The following is a 12848-nucleotide window of genomic DNA, read 5'->3' as shown; positions in this document are numbered from 1 at the left end:
TGAGTGCCTTCAAAAAGAAATTCGAGAGAGCTTACACTAGAAGATTAACGGAACAACTGAAAATCCTGGAACAAGAAGAAGCTAATTCACCCAGGAGGAGGAGAAGACAGGAAATCATCAAACTCAGGGCTGAAATCAATCAAGTAGAAACCAAGAGAACCATACAAAGAATCAACAAGACCAAAAACTGGTTCTTTGAAAAAATCAACAAGATAGATAAACCCTTAGCCAGACTAACCAAAGGGCACAGAGAAAGTATCCAAATTAACAAAATTAGAAATGAAACGGAGATATCACAACAGAAACCGAGGAAATTCAAAAAATCATCAGATCCTACTACAAAAACCTGTACTCAACACAACTGGGGAATCTGGAGGAAATGGACATTTTCTTAGACAGATACCAATTACCAAAATTAAACCATGATCAAATAGACCATCTAAACAGACCCATAACCCCTAAAGAAATAGTAGGGGTCATAGATAGGCTTCCAACCACAAAAAGCACAGGACCAGATGGTTTCAGTGCAGAATTCTATCAGACCTTCAAAGAAGAGTTAACACCAATACTCTTCAAACTCTTCCACCAAATAGAAACAGAAGGAACACTACCCAACTCCTTCTTCGAAGCCACTATTACGCTGATACCAAAACCACACAAAGACCCAACTAAGAAAGAGAATTTCAGGCCAATTTCCCTTATGAATATCGATGCAAAAATACTGAATAAAATTCTTGCCCACCGAATCCAAGAACACATCAAAACGATCATCCACCATGATCAAGTAGGCTTCATCCCAGGGATGCAGGGATGGTTCAATATACGGAAATCCATAAATGCTATCCACTACATAAACAAACTCAAAGAAAAAAACCACATGATCATTTCATTAGATGCTGAAAAAGCATTTGACAAAATTCAGCATCCTTTCATGCTAAAAGTCTTGGAAAGAACAGGAATTCAAGGCCCATATCTAAACATAGTAAAAGCAATATACAGCAAACTGGTAGCCAACATCAAACTAAATGGAGAGAAACTTGAAGCAATCCCACTAAAATCAGGGACTAGACAAGGCTGCCCCCTCTCTCCATATCTTTTCAATATAGTTCTTGAAGTCCTAGCTAGAGCAATTAGACAACAGAAGGAATTCAAAGGGATACAAAATGGAAAGGAAGAAGTCAAATTATCACTATTTGCAGATGATATGATAGTATACTTAAGTGACCCTAAAAACTCTACTAGAGAATTCCTACAGCTGATAAACAACTTCAGCAAAGTGGCTGGCTACAAAATCAATGCAAGCAAATCAGTAGCCTTTATATATTCAAAGGATAAGCAGACTGAGAAAGAAATTAGGGAAATGACCCCCTTCACAATAGCTACAAACAACATAAAGTATCTTGGGGTGACTCTGACCAAACAAGTGAAAGACCTATATGACAAGAACTTCAGATCTCTGAAGAAGGAAATCGAAGAAGACCTCAGAAAATGGAAAAACCTTCCATGCTCATGGATTGGCAGGATTAATATAGTTAAAATGGCCATCTTGCCAAAGGCAATCTACAGATGCAATGCTATCCCCATAAAAATCCCAACCCAGTTCTTCATAGAGCTAGAAAGAGCAATTCTCAAACTCATCTGGAATAACAAAAAACCCAGAATAGCTAAAACTATTCTCAACAGTAAAAGAACTTCAGGGGGATTCAATATCCCTGACTTTAAACTCTACTACAGAGCAATAGTGATAAAAACTGCATGGTATTGGTACAACATCAGGCAAGCGGATCAATGGAATAGGATTGAAGACCCAGAAATGAACCAACGTCTTTTTTTTTAAAGCAATAAATATGTACTTTTAGTATCTGCTTAGGCTGTATTGCCCAGAAATGCACAAGACTCAGAAACACTCACACACACACACACACACACACACAGTAAAAGACAATGGTACCAAAATTCAAAAACATATTTTGAAAATTTAAGCAATACTAAACTTTTACATAACAAATGAAAAGAAAAACTTCCAGTGATAAAGCATGCCAGTGTTATACAACATTGGCTATAAATCTTTTCACTTAATATGTAATTGCATATTAATTATTTATTATACAGTTCTTTCATTAAACTCTCTTAAAAATAACAAGACAGCATACTATATAAAACTAATGAATAAACATGTTAGTCAATAAGTTTCAGCATCCCATGTGCTGTAATTCATGGTTCTAGACTTTATAGTTATTGATTCAGTGTAAGATTATAAAAATAAAAGATAAATTTGTAGTTCATTTGCATCTTCTCTGAAACTATTGGGTAGAAAAGTATGCTTACTATTTGCTTGAAATAGAGGATATTTTGTTTGTTAACATTTAAGGAAGTACATAGGTAACAAATTGAGTGATTATCTAAGTCTAAATAAAATCCTTAGTACTTTTAAGGCTCTGATTCATTAACTTTTTTTCTAACTATACAGCCTTCAAACAATATACAGCTTAGATGATCTTGGTAATTAATTCTGTTTCTGAATTTCAGGTATGAACCCTGCTGCAGCTCTGTCCCATGGGTGACTACGAATGGGTGTGGGAAAAGCACTCAATCTTATATGTTGAATTGTCATCCTGACTCTGTATCCTGTCCTGATGAATCATGCCCATGCCCACATTCCGACCACATTCAAACTGCTGTGGTCACTTTCCATCCACATCTTCCATCACTACATGATGCCACAACTCCAGCAAGTCTTAATGAACTCTGTCCTTATCAATGCCACTGATTGTTTTTTCTGCCAGAATTTTCCCCACATCTTAAATTTTGGGAATATAAAACTCTGAGTGGTTTTTTCTTGTCTCCTATTCTGATTGCTCTCTCTGCAGCTCCTGCATGTCTATCCTGAATCCTAAAAATATCAGTTGATACTTCACCACATGAAACTAATGGCATCACAGCTTTGCATTAAACAACAACGGTGCAAATCAGATAATGTTTAGATGTACTTGGCTGTTCCTAAAGCTTGGGATCTGTCCACAGTTAGTGTTTCCACATCAAAATCTGACTATTTCTTCCATTTCCAGTCACATTGTGCTACGGTAATTCTCAGACATAGGTTATCACACATACTCAAACCAGTAGGAGCACACATACCCACACCCACAATCCCAGCCTTTATCTGGAAACTAGAATTCAACTTTTAAAATGGAAATAACTTTACTAGGTTATGAGAGTACGGCAAACTATTTAGGTCTTTGCAAATTGGAGTTATTTTTATTTCTTACAACTAATAATCATTATAATTTGAGCTTTTCTATTTCAATGCGGCACTTAAAGCTCTTGTAATAACAACACATTTTCTCTCTTATGCTGTTCATAAACATGGCTGGGTCATACACTCGGACTACTGCTCTTTCTCAGCATGCCGGATGACTTATTTGCATCTCTGAAATATTGAAAGCAGCATTCCATTTATGTTACTTTTCATATTCTTTCCCTTTCTTAATAATTTGCAAATAAGAGCCCCATTCTTCTCTGCCATTCAATCCTATATTCTTGCAAAGATGTTATTATTTTGTTGATGGTTAGTTCATTAATAAGTACAATTACCATCTGCCACATAGCTTTTTAAATTATCCCATAATTGCATGTGTATTAATTTTCAATTGTGGATATTAAGCTCTGCTGAAAACACCATCTTTCTTTATTAAAACTGGTGGCGTTCCAGGTGTATTTTCAAAACATCAAGATTTCTGAAGCTACTTTGTATTCTCGCAGTGTAGCCTTGTAACACTAATGTAAAATTCCACATTCCTTCCCTTGCTACTCTGCACAGAGACTAATGAACTTAATGCATATTGATTTCTCAAATGGCATGGTTTATGAACAACAAAAAAAATAATATCTGATTTTCTGGACTTGACTTTTAAAGCAAAGGAAATTATTTGGATATATTTTAAAGAGAAATGAATATATTCAAGATTCTAAGCTAGTAGACGTAAGGAATATCTGAAGGCATACACACTGTAAATCAGTATCTTATTCAACTTTTAAAATAGATTATTTGCCCTGTTAACACTGTTAAGTGTGTGTGTGTGAGACTGAAAAATCTTAGATACAAACCACACAATTATCCCAAAATATAACAAGGATTTTTTTATGTCTCAATTTTTTCCTCTATATCATAGTTCAACCACATTTCCCTTGATATATATTTTGCTATATTTTTGTTTTTAAAATAAACAAAAATATATCAATAATAAAAACAGCAAAAGGCAAACAAACAGTGGCCTCTGATGTGTTCCACCCAGCCCCTCATATTTAGATGTAGTTCATTCGTTGTATCTACAGAAAGAATGTGATGACATTTCAAGTAAGAGCTGAAATTTAGAACTGGAAGAGGCCTCAGCCTGAAACCTACCCTGTGTGTTTTAAAGGAAAACACTAAAAGTCAAGAAAGATTATGTCACCAACCAGATACACAGTTGGCAAGAAGGAAACATGACTCAGATCCCCACAGTTCCTGCACCCGTTTTTAATAGATCACAAATTCTTGCAGGTTGCAGTTTTCAAATTTTCACAAAGTGAGAATAGAATTATCCAGGTCTGATGTAGGACTGAGAAGAACCTCCGAAGGAAAATGGAGAACTTCCGTTCTCCAAGAAACCAAGAATTTCTGCAATAGAAGTTTCTCATCAACGCCAGCTCTTCTGTCTGATTCTGTTGGAAGGTGCCTAGAGGCAACATTCGCACAGGCAGTAGCTGTTCCTCTTTGGCTGTGGTATTAAAGTGATGACACTAATTTTGGGTTGCTGTTTGAACAACTGATCCCCTGTTCACACGGCATGATCATCTCAAAAATTATTTGCAGTCTGTTTTCATGCTCTTCTGAAGGCACTCTGGTCTTTCCTAGAGAAATCTGTACAAATTAAGTTTGGCATTTGGAATGTGCACTTTGGCAGATCCCCATTTAGAGGCTTTTGACTTTGCTATGAACGATAGAGAGAAACTGATTATACACAAAACCCAGAAGAGACAGAATCTGATCCTGGCATCAGCTCACTGGGGCTGAAAAACTCCCCATCCCTGTCTCTCCAGCCTTGCACCAAGCCCTCGAAAGTGTATTCGGTTTGTCTAGCAAAGTGTCCTAGAAGAGAGGAAAAGGAGGGCAGAGACTTGCCATGAGGGTGGGGGAGGGAGGTTCCCAGATCTGCCTGGTGATTAGAGCAGGGCTTTTGGTCTCTTTTCATGCTGTAGATGTGGCTTGCTGCAGTCACGCCTCCCGCTGCCAGCCGGGCTCCGGGATCCTAATCAGTCACTATGAAAACTCATTAGCTCCACAGCAATGAGTGTTCCACTGCTGAAGCTGGGCGCTGTGCTCAGCACCATGGCAATGATCTCAAACTGGATGTCCCAAAATCTCCCATCCCTGGTAGGACTGAACACCACAAGGCTGTCGGCGCCAGATACCTTAGTAAGTCACTCTGGTGGGTTTGGCCATCTTCTATTTAAAACAGTGGGCGTTGTAAATTTCAAAGACTGAGAGTCTGTTGCTCTTTTTATTGGTGAACTTCAACGATAGAATATCTGTGTGATAACTTTACTCATGGATATTTATGAACACCTTAAAGTTAAACCAAAAAAAATAAATAAATAAACAAAAACGTGGGAGAGGGGACTGCTGGAGAATTGGCTATAAAAAGGAAGGCTGGTCTCATTAATTTCTTAAGAATGATATGTTTTAACTAAATTAACTTGAGATGTGGAAGGATTTTTTATTATGCTTTGTTTCTGTTATATTTCTTGTAATGTGTGCAACCTTTGTAATTTCCTACAGAATAGGCTGTAGAGAGTATTCTCCCTAATCTGTTTTTGCCACAGCAGGTTCCTCCTCTGGAATGCAATGCCTATAGCTGTGTGTAATTAATTCAGCCAGAGAAGCTAACAACTTTTTAAGCATAAGTGAATTATAAAATGAGCTCAGTAATTTAAAGCATGCAAAAAGATATTAAAACCACTGAGTGACCACAGAAAACATACCTGATTATTAAAAAACAAACAAACAAACAAACAACAAAACCAAAAAAGAAACCTTCTTATTGTATTATTTAATATTTTCCACAGACTTTTCTAGCATAAATAGGTCCTTTATAGTCTTCTCCTTTCCACATTTTAGCAAATTCTCTGGTACTTTGAAATTAGATGTGTTCATCTACTCTCAAATATTTCAAGAAAAATATAAATTAGTAGTTTCTCAAATGAAAAATGTAAAATTTGAAATAGAAGGCATATTCTAAAAATATCCTGCTGTCAAAAAATAATCACAAAGAACATAATATTTGAAGTTTTTAACCTTGTTATTACTCTAGCGGAACATGCAAAGAAAAGAAATCCTCCGTTTTAGTAGTTGTTTACAGTTTCTATTAATAGCCTATCAATCAATTTACAATTAACCATGTAGTCCGATTGAATTAGTTACATAATTTGACAGTTTCTTACAGTATGTAGGCACCAGGAGAATACATAGGAGTCAGATCTGAACTGCCTTCTGCATGTTACCTTCTTAAGGTCTTAATGTTGCCTTAATGACTTCTCTGTGGAGAGTTTCTTAACAATTTTCATGGCAAGGCCTGGTAGCAGAGCTGTCAAGGAGACCTACAGTCATACAGACAGCATGATATCTCATTAATGCACATTGATACAGCAAACAATCTGAGGTGTTTAATACTTACTAAGTCAACTTTTTCCAAGGTCCAAGTACTTGGTTTTAAAAACACAGTTGTAGAATTATTACTTTTAGAAAGATGAGTCTTAACTAATGATTAATTATCTATCAAATTTGGCACATTAAGTATGAGATATATACTTGTTTGAATACATGCATCAACATGTATATTCTCTACTGCTACTAAAGAAAGAGCGCCAAATTTCCGGGAGCATCCATGTCTCCTTCAGGATTTTAACTGTATTTTTAAAGTCAAAGTGAAAGTTGACAATCATTCAAATTATGAAGAATTGCTATAGGTATGCATATATCCCAACAGAAATATTCTTACTTTAGCTGGTCCTCCTAGGCAAATAAACACAAAATTAGAAAACTGTAGAAAATTCTGAAGGTCTATGGTTCCTGATCAAGCATTAGTGAATGGTATTCTGGTATTTTCTGAAATAAAGAAAGCTTAAGTATCAAAACATGTTTTTTTTATATTTGGTTCTTCAAGGAGAACTAGCGTCTTTTATCTAATTATTCAAGATTATTGCTGATGGCTTAGAATCTGTATAATGAAGAATAAGTGAATCAGATCATCTTTAGAGAAATAGAAACTGTTGATGGTGCAAGGTTGTATGAGACCTTAGAAATGGTTTGGTCTGCCCATGTTCACACTATCATTGACAATATCATTTATTTATTCAGTTGTTTATTTATGTTGAGAATTTAATCTTAGATGATAAATGAATTTTTTTCAATTAAAGTTTTAGAGGAAGTGCATTGTGTGCAACAGGTTATAGGTCACATAACTGAGAGGAGAAAAGATGAGCTGGACATCTACCATCTGTTTCCTTCCCACACAGTCTAACCCTTGCCCCAGGCGAGGTATTCAACAGAAACCTTGAGCTCTGCGGTTTCATTTGAGTTCTGATTAAGATCATCAAGATCCACATTGTACACGTGTGACAGCTGGCTCAAAAGATGGACCACTTAGTTTTTTATGGGTAGCCATGTAGAACCAAACCATGAGAGCACAGTCCTGCCACTGAGCCATGCCTCCATATTATCAATTGCTAATCTGTAACTGTTATGCTATCCAGTGTCTACTAGGTTCACCCTGCCTGGATCAAATTGTTTCTCATGTTCCGGGACTTTCTTCTCTCCCTTTCCTACAGAGCTACAGCTTCACCCTTTGAAATTTACCTCTTCATCTTCTTGGCCTCAAAGAGAAAGAAAATAGATATGTATCTCAGCTCTACACCTACTATTCTTAAACTTCTTGCAATAAAGGAGGAAAGAAACTCCTAAGTGGCATCACACGCATAATGGATGTAGTGAAGGGAGGCTTTTTGACAAAGGCTTTTTCACCTGATTCCTTTATAATAACCCCTATGGAAATACGGGATTGCTAATTCTGTTTCTACGTAGCTTTCTGTCCAATTAGATGGAGGAGAAATGCTTCTTTGTACAACTAAATGCAGTGGGTCAGCTTTCCTCATCATTTTTCCACTCCTAATTTCTACCTCTGTGTTAATCAGTATAAATAAGATGAGCTTGTAACTGAAGAAATCACACACACACACACACACACACACACACACACACTCAAACATGTATCAAAATAGGCTTTATGCTTGTACAACATAGTAACAGAAAGAAAAAAATGTACTTATACAAATATTATCATAGCTTTAAAAAAAGTTTCAATTGATCTAAAAAGCAAAGCAAGAAAGACAGCTTGAAACGTTAAGAGATAACTTAATTGGTTTATGGCAGGTGCTTCAGAAATACCAGTCTGTGATTGCTTGAAGAGTTAAGGGAGGTTTCAAAATTGCAGGACACTGTCTTCCAGGGACTAATTAAATAGAGCTCTTTACTAAGTGATGAAGTCCCTCAGAGTTTTCATCAAGTGTTGATATTATTCTTATTTTTCTAGTTATTTCCCCCTTCTACACACTGGAGTGAGCTCGTGGCCTTTGGAGAAGCTGGGAGAGTTATCTTCAGGTCTCTGCGGGCTCAGCCCCCCTCCGGACCTTCTCTCTGATGCAGAGTCACTTCCCCTGTAGGCTTAGCTTCTAAAAAGTCCCTCATGCTGTGGAAGCCTTCCAAGAATAACCTGGAAAAGAGCATTAATAAAGCAGAGAGTCTTCAGCAGACACTGTTCCCAAACAGCCAGCCCTACCTACTGCTGTGGAAGGAAGACACCTTGAAGGGATCTGTAGGCATAAGCCATTTTTTTTTGCAACATTTTCAGACATCTATCTGGTGTCTCCTCATAAGCAAGTACTCTGTTAGTAAGTTTAACTGACTGTAATTCTCTGAAAAACGCTGTCAGAATCCTCCAAGGATCTTACTCTAAAGTAAAAAATGTGGTTTTATAGTTCAGAATGATGATATCTAATTTTACCACGATTTATTGATTTGGGGTGTTTGGGGTTTGTTTTGCAGTAGTTTCCTAGGAGCCCAGGCTCTTGTACATGCGGCCTTCCCACCACATTACCTTTTTTTCTGTCTGCTTTTCTCTCTCAAATCATCAGACAATGCCCATTATGTGCTAGGACAACTAAGTAAATTAACCTGAGTTGGTTGAAAGCTCTGAATAACAAATCTTGAGAGTAACAAAGAATGTGGCAATTGTCTTTTTTTTTAAAAAAAGAAGTTTCTTATAAAGGATGAGAGTGAATGGATGCATTTTTGTTTGGTATTCTGAAGCAGAAGTAGGGAACCAAGAGAAAATCTCCAGAAATATAATTTCAGGTCACAAAGCTCAGTTTTCCACAGAGGGAGGGTGGTGCATGAGGTACTGAGTCCTGACCATGCAGAGATCATAGAAAAACATACACACAAAAACATACATATGCACCCCCATTGTGTAAAGTGTCATGTGACTAAATACAACCCCTATGACAATCTCTACTCCCAATTTATTGGGGCTTTCAAACAACATGAACAGAGATGGCCACCTTAAACTTGATGATGGTTTTGCTATTTCTAGTGTTGCTTTTATTTTTGTAGCTGGGTTTTTCCCCTTAGAACATGGAGATTTCCTTGCATGAAGAATATTTATTTATTTATTTCACTTCCAAAGATTCTTGCAAGTAACAACAGAAAAGTTGCTACAGGGTGACATCTTTATTAACACTTCCCCACAGCATATTTCTTCTGGCATGATCTCTTAACCTCTCTCTAATTTCTCTTTTCACATTTTCTCTTTCTCTGTAACCTAAGCCACTAATACAGTCCTCCTCACCTAACACTCTGGAGCAAGCAAGGCGTCCTTAGATAGGAATTTAATAGAGGTTTTTAGTCACTCAGATAAGTGACACTTTCAATCTTGGTTTTAACAATGTGGTATTTTTCTACTTTACATCTTTCACATTGGACCCCAGTTTAAGTAGTTTGCTCCCCCTCCCCCATTTCTTTCTACCTTCGTCTTTCTTTTTGTAAAACACCTTCAAACTAAACAGGAAAAGCAAAATATAATAATGTTCAATCCAAAAACTTGCTTTCATTCAAAGATAAGGAATCATTCCCTTTGCCTTCTGTGTTATCTAGGCTCTGGTAAATGACTGTAGGTCCTTCTGCAGAAGTACTCTGTTTGCCTGGACCTTAGCTCTCTGCTTCTCTAGGGCCACAGTGGTCATGTGTTTTCTCATAAGATAATACCTCTACCTGCTGAGAATCAGCTGCTGGGGGCAGATGAAGAGTCTGTTTCATCTATAGTTCTGTTTAGACTGTCAGTGAATTGACATGCAGAGAGTAAACGTATAGACCTCTGGGTTGAAAATTGTAGAAAACAGATAAGAGTTTGTACTAAATGGTAGCTTGGAAAAAAGTTGCTTTTATGGGATCCTTGTAAGTAGCATAAAATACTGTTTCTAAAGGCAATTGGTTCCAAAGAAATGAATCCAATTACAAGAAAAGAGATGTTATAAGGAAACTCTACTGAAATGCAATGTATTTTGATTTTCTTTTTGTGCTTCTCAGGATACACTGGTTTTGTTTTTAACACAACACAAAATCCCTGTGGTTCAGGGGAATTCCCCCGTGGTAGCTTAATGTTTAGGAAGCATAGATACACAATTAAATTATAATCAAAGAACTCAGACCGGAAACAATTGTTAAAAATGATTGTTTTAATTCTCTTATTTAGAACATTCTTAAATATTTAATGAGTGTTGTAATATTAAAAACTGCTAAATAGTTCATTTAGTTCTTCTAATTAACACAAAGAGTTCAAAGAGAACTGTACCCATAATGACTGCTCTGCCTGGATGCTTAGGGCTGTACATAATAAACTGCGTTCACTTTCCAGATCCAAGCACTCACCATCATACAAATAGATGCTGTATCAGGGTTACAACATCCATATTAAGGGAGACAAATAATTCAAAGTTCAATATGGTATTTAAGCCTTATAGTCTGTGATCAGACTACACAAGTTCAAAACATTATTCTACCTCTCCCTGCAACTGTGGGAAAGTTACTTCCTGTTGCAAGGTTGGTCAGAATGATGTCACCTAGACCTCCAAATATGAAGATATTAAATAGCAATAAGTTACACAATCCTCCCAACAGCAGCTAGAGGTTCACAGACACTTGATCTTCCCAGTACATGAGAGTTTTATTGACATTTGAATAATTGTCGTTGTAAGTCAGAATTGGAGCAGGTCTTTCTTTTGTCCTAGGTATCCAAAAATATCTACATATGTCCTTCCATCTGAGATCACAGTTGGTCTGATTTTGGTTTTCCTTTCAGTGCTTGTTGGTCCTAAAAGAGAGTGCTAGAAATACAAGACTTCACTATTCGTCATTGTCCCCAATATAGGGTTTTCTATCAAAAGAACTGCTAGGCACTTTGGTTTTCTTGACAAAGGAGAGAGAATTTGTCCTTTAGATGGTTCAAAGTAACTGCACTCCAGAAGGATACGACTCTTCAGTAATTCCTAGAAGAAAGAAATTGAAAGTATAAATATGACTGGTGTCTTTACTGTTATTAATCACGATGTGCCAAGGGATGCTAACTGAACATCCAAGCCTGCTCACCTTTCCCACCTGTGTCAACAACAGCGAGTGACTGGCAACGGCCCTGGAGTGACAAGTCACATGGAAGCCATGAAATGCAATGCTCAGTGCATCAATAGGGATGCTGACAGACTTAATAATCGGTGTTTGCACTGCTCTTAAAATATTTTAATATGATAATTGGGTGTTCCTGCTCCTCTATTCAAAAACTAAATTTATTCTCGAGCCAAGCTTTAATTTTCTGGCATAGCTGAGATTTGTCTGCAATGTTACAAGAAGCCTAAAGGGCCAATGTCCAGACAAATTCATCACAAACGGTTGCTCAGCTTAAGTTTTCAGTGAAATTATAAAAGCTACTCTGCTAAGTCATTTCAATCTTCGTCTTCTAGATAGCTGCTGAATTCTTCTCTTATAACTAAAATGGACAATCTAATTATAGTTAATATCTTACCTACTTTTAGTAATATGTAATTTTAAGAACAACTCTTTAAACTGGATATGCAGGGAGAGATGCTAGATAGTAGGAGATGTTATATTAAGAAGTCTTCCCCCTCAGGAATAAAAAATAACATCGGAATTACTTTTTTAAAATATCAGCTAGCTATGAAGAGACTGAAAGATTGGTCTGGTGGCACATTCTTTCTATAAATAGGAAAGGCAAGACTTGTGATGTTCTTATCACAAGTTTATAGTTTATAACTCTCCCAATGTATGTTTACAACATATCCTGTGTGTTAGATTTTGTTGTTGCAGTTGTTATTGTTTTTTAATGCAATGACTGGCAGATACCTATGGCAGTAATTGTAGATTAGAATTTGAATCTACATCTCATTTCTGTGAAAAGAATAACAAGAGTTGGACTTCCTCCTCCTTTGTTGATTCTTTGTACAGTTGTAATTATAAAGTCACTGGAAGTGAACTGGAATCAGAACTGAGATGTAGCTTTTTAAGTTAGGATCCCATTGATTAAGGGTGTAAGATTCAGAAGTTATTTAAGGATCATTTGGGGCTTTATTTCAGAATATTGAATGTAAGTAATGAACAGGAAAATATATACTATTAATTATATTCCTCTTGGGAAGGAAAAACTAATAGATCTAATGTAGAAAGACCAGTAAGATGTGAAGAA

General features: G+C 36.6%; 1 protein-coding gene across 3 annotated transcripts in view; it reads left to right on the top strand.

Annotated features, from left to right (window-relative positions):
• Positions 1–5329: 5329 nt before the first annotated feature.
• The window catches only part of Olfm3 (olfactomedin 3), a 45075-nt gene continuing 37556 nt past the window's right edge, over positions 5330–12848 (top strand). Inside the window, exons 1-2 of one of the 3 annotated variants that reach the window (XM_052178516.1) lie at positions 5330–5458; positions 10270–10283. In XM_052178516.1, coding sequence (XP_052034476.1) covers positions 5330–5458; positions 10270–10283 — 143 coding nt within the window. Of the gene's footprint in view, positions 5510–10269; positions 10284–12848 lie in introns of all 3 variants that reach the window. The other 2 variants (XM_052178517.1, XM_052178515.1) reach the window with 2 other exon arrangements.

The sequence above is a fragment of the Apodemus sylvaticus genome, chromosome 4, assembly GCF_947179515.1.
Source record: "Apodemus sylvaticus chromosome 4, mApoSyl1.1, whole genome shotgun sequence".
In the NCBI taxonomy this organism is placed as follows: Eukaryota; Metazoa; Chordata; class Mammalia; order Rodentia; family Muridae; genus Apodemus; species Apodemus sylvaticus.
This window is presented reverse-complemented; position numbering and strand designations above follow the sequence as displayed.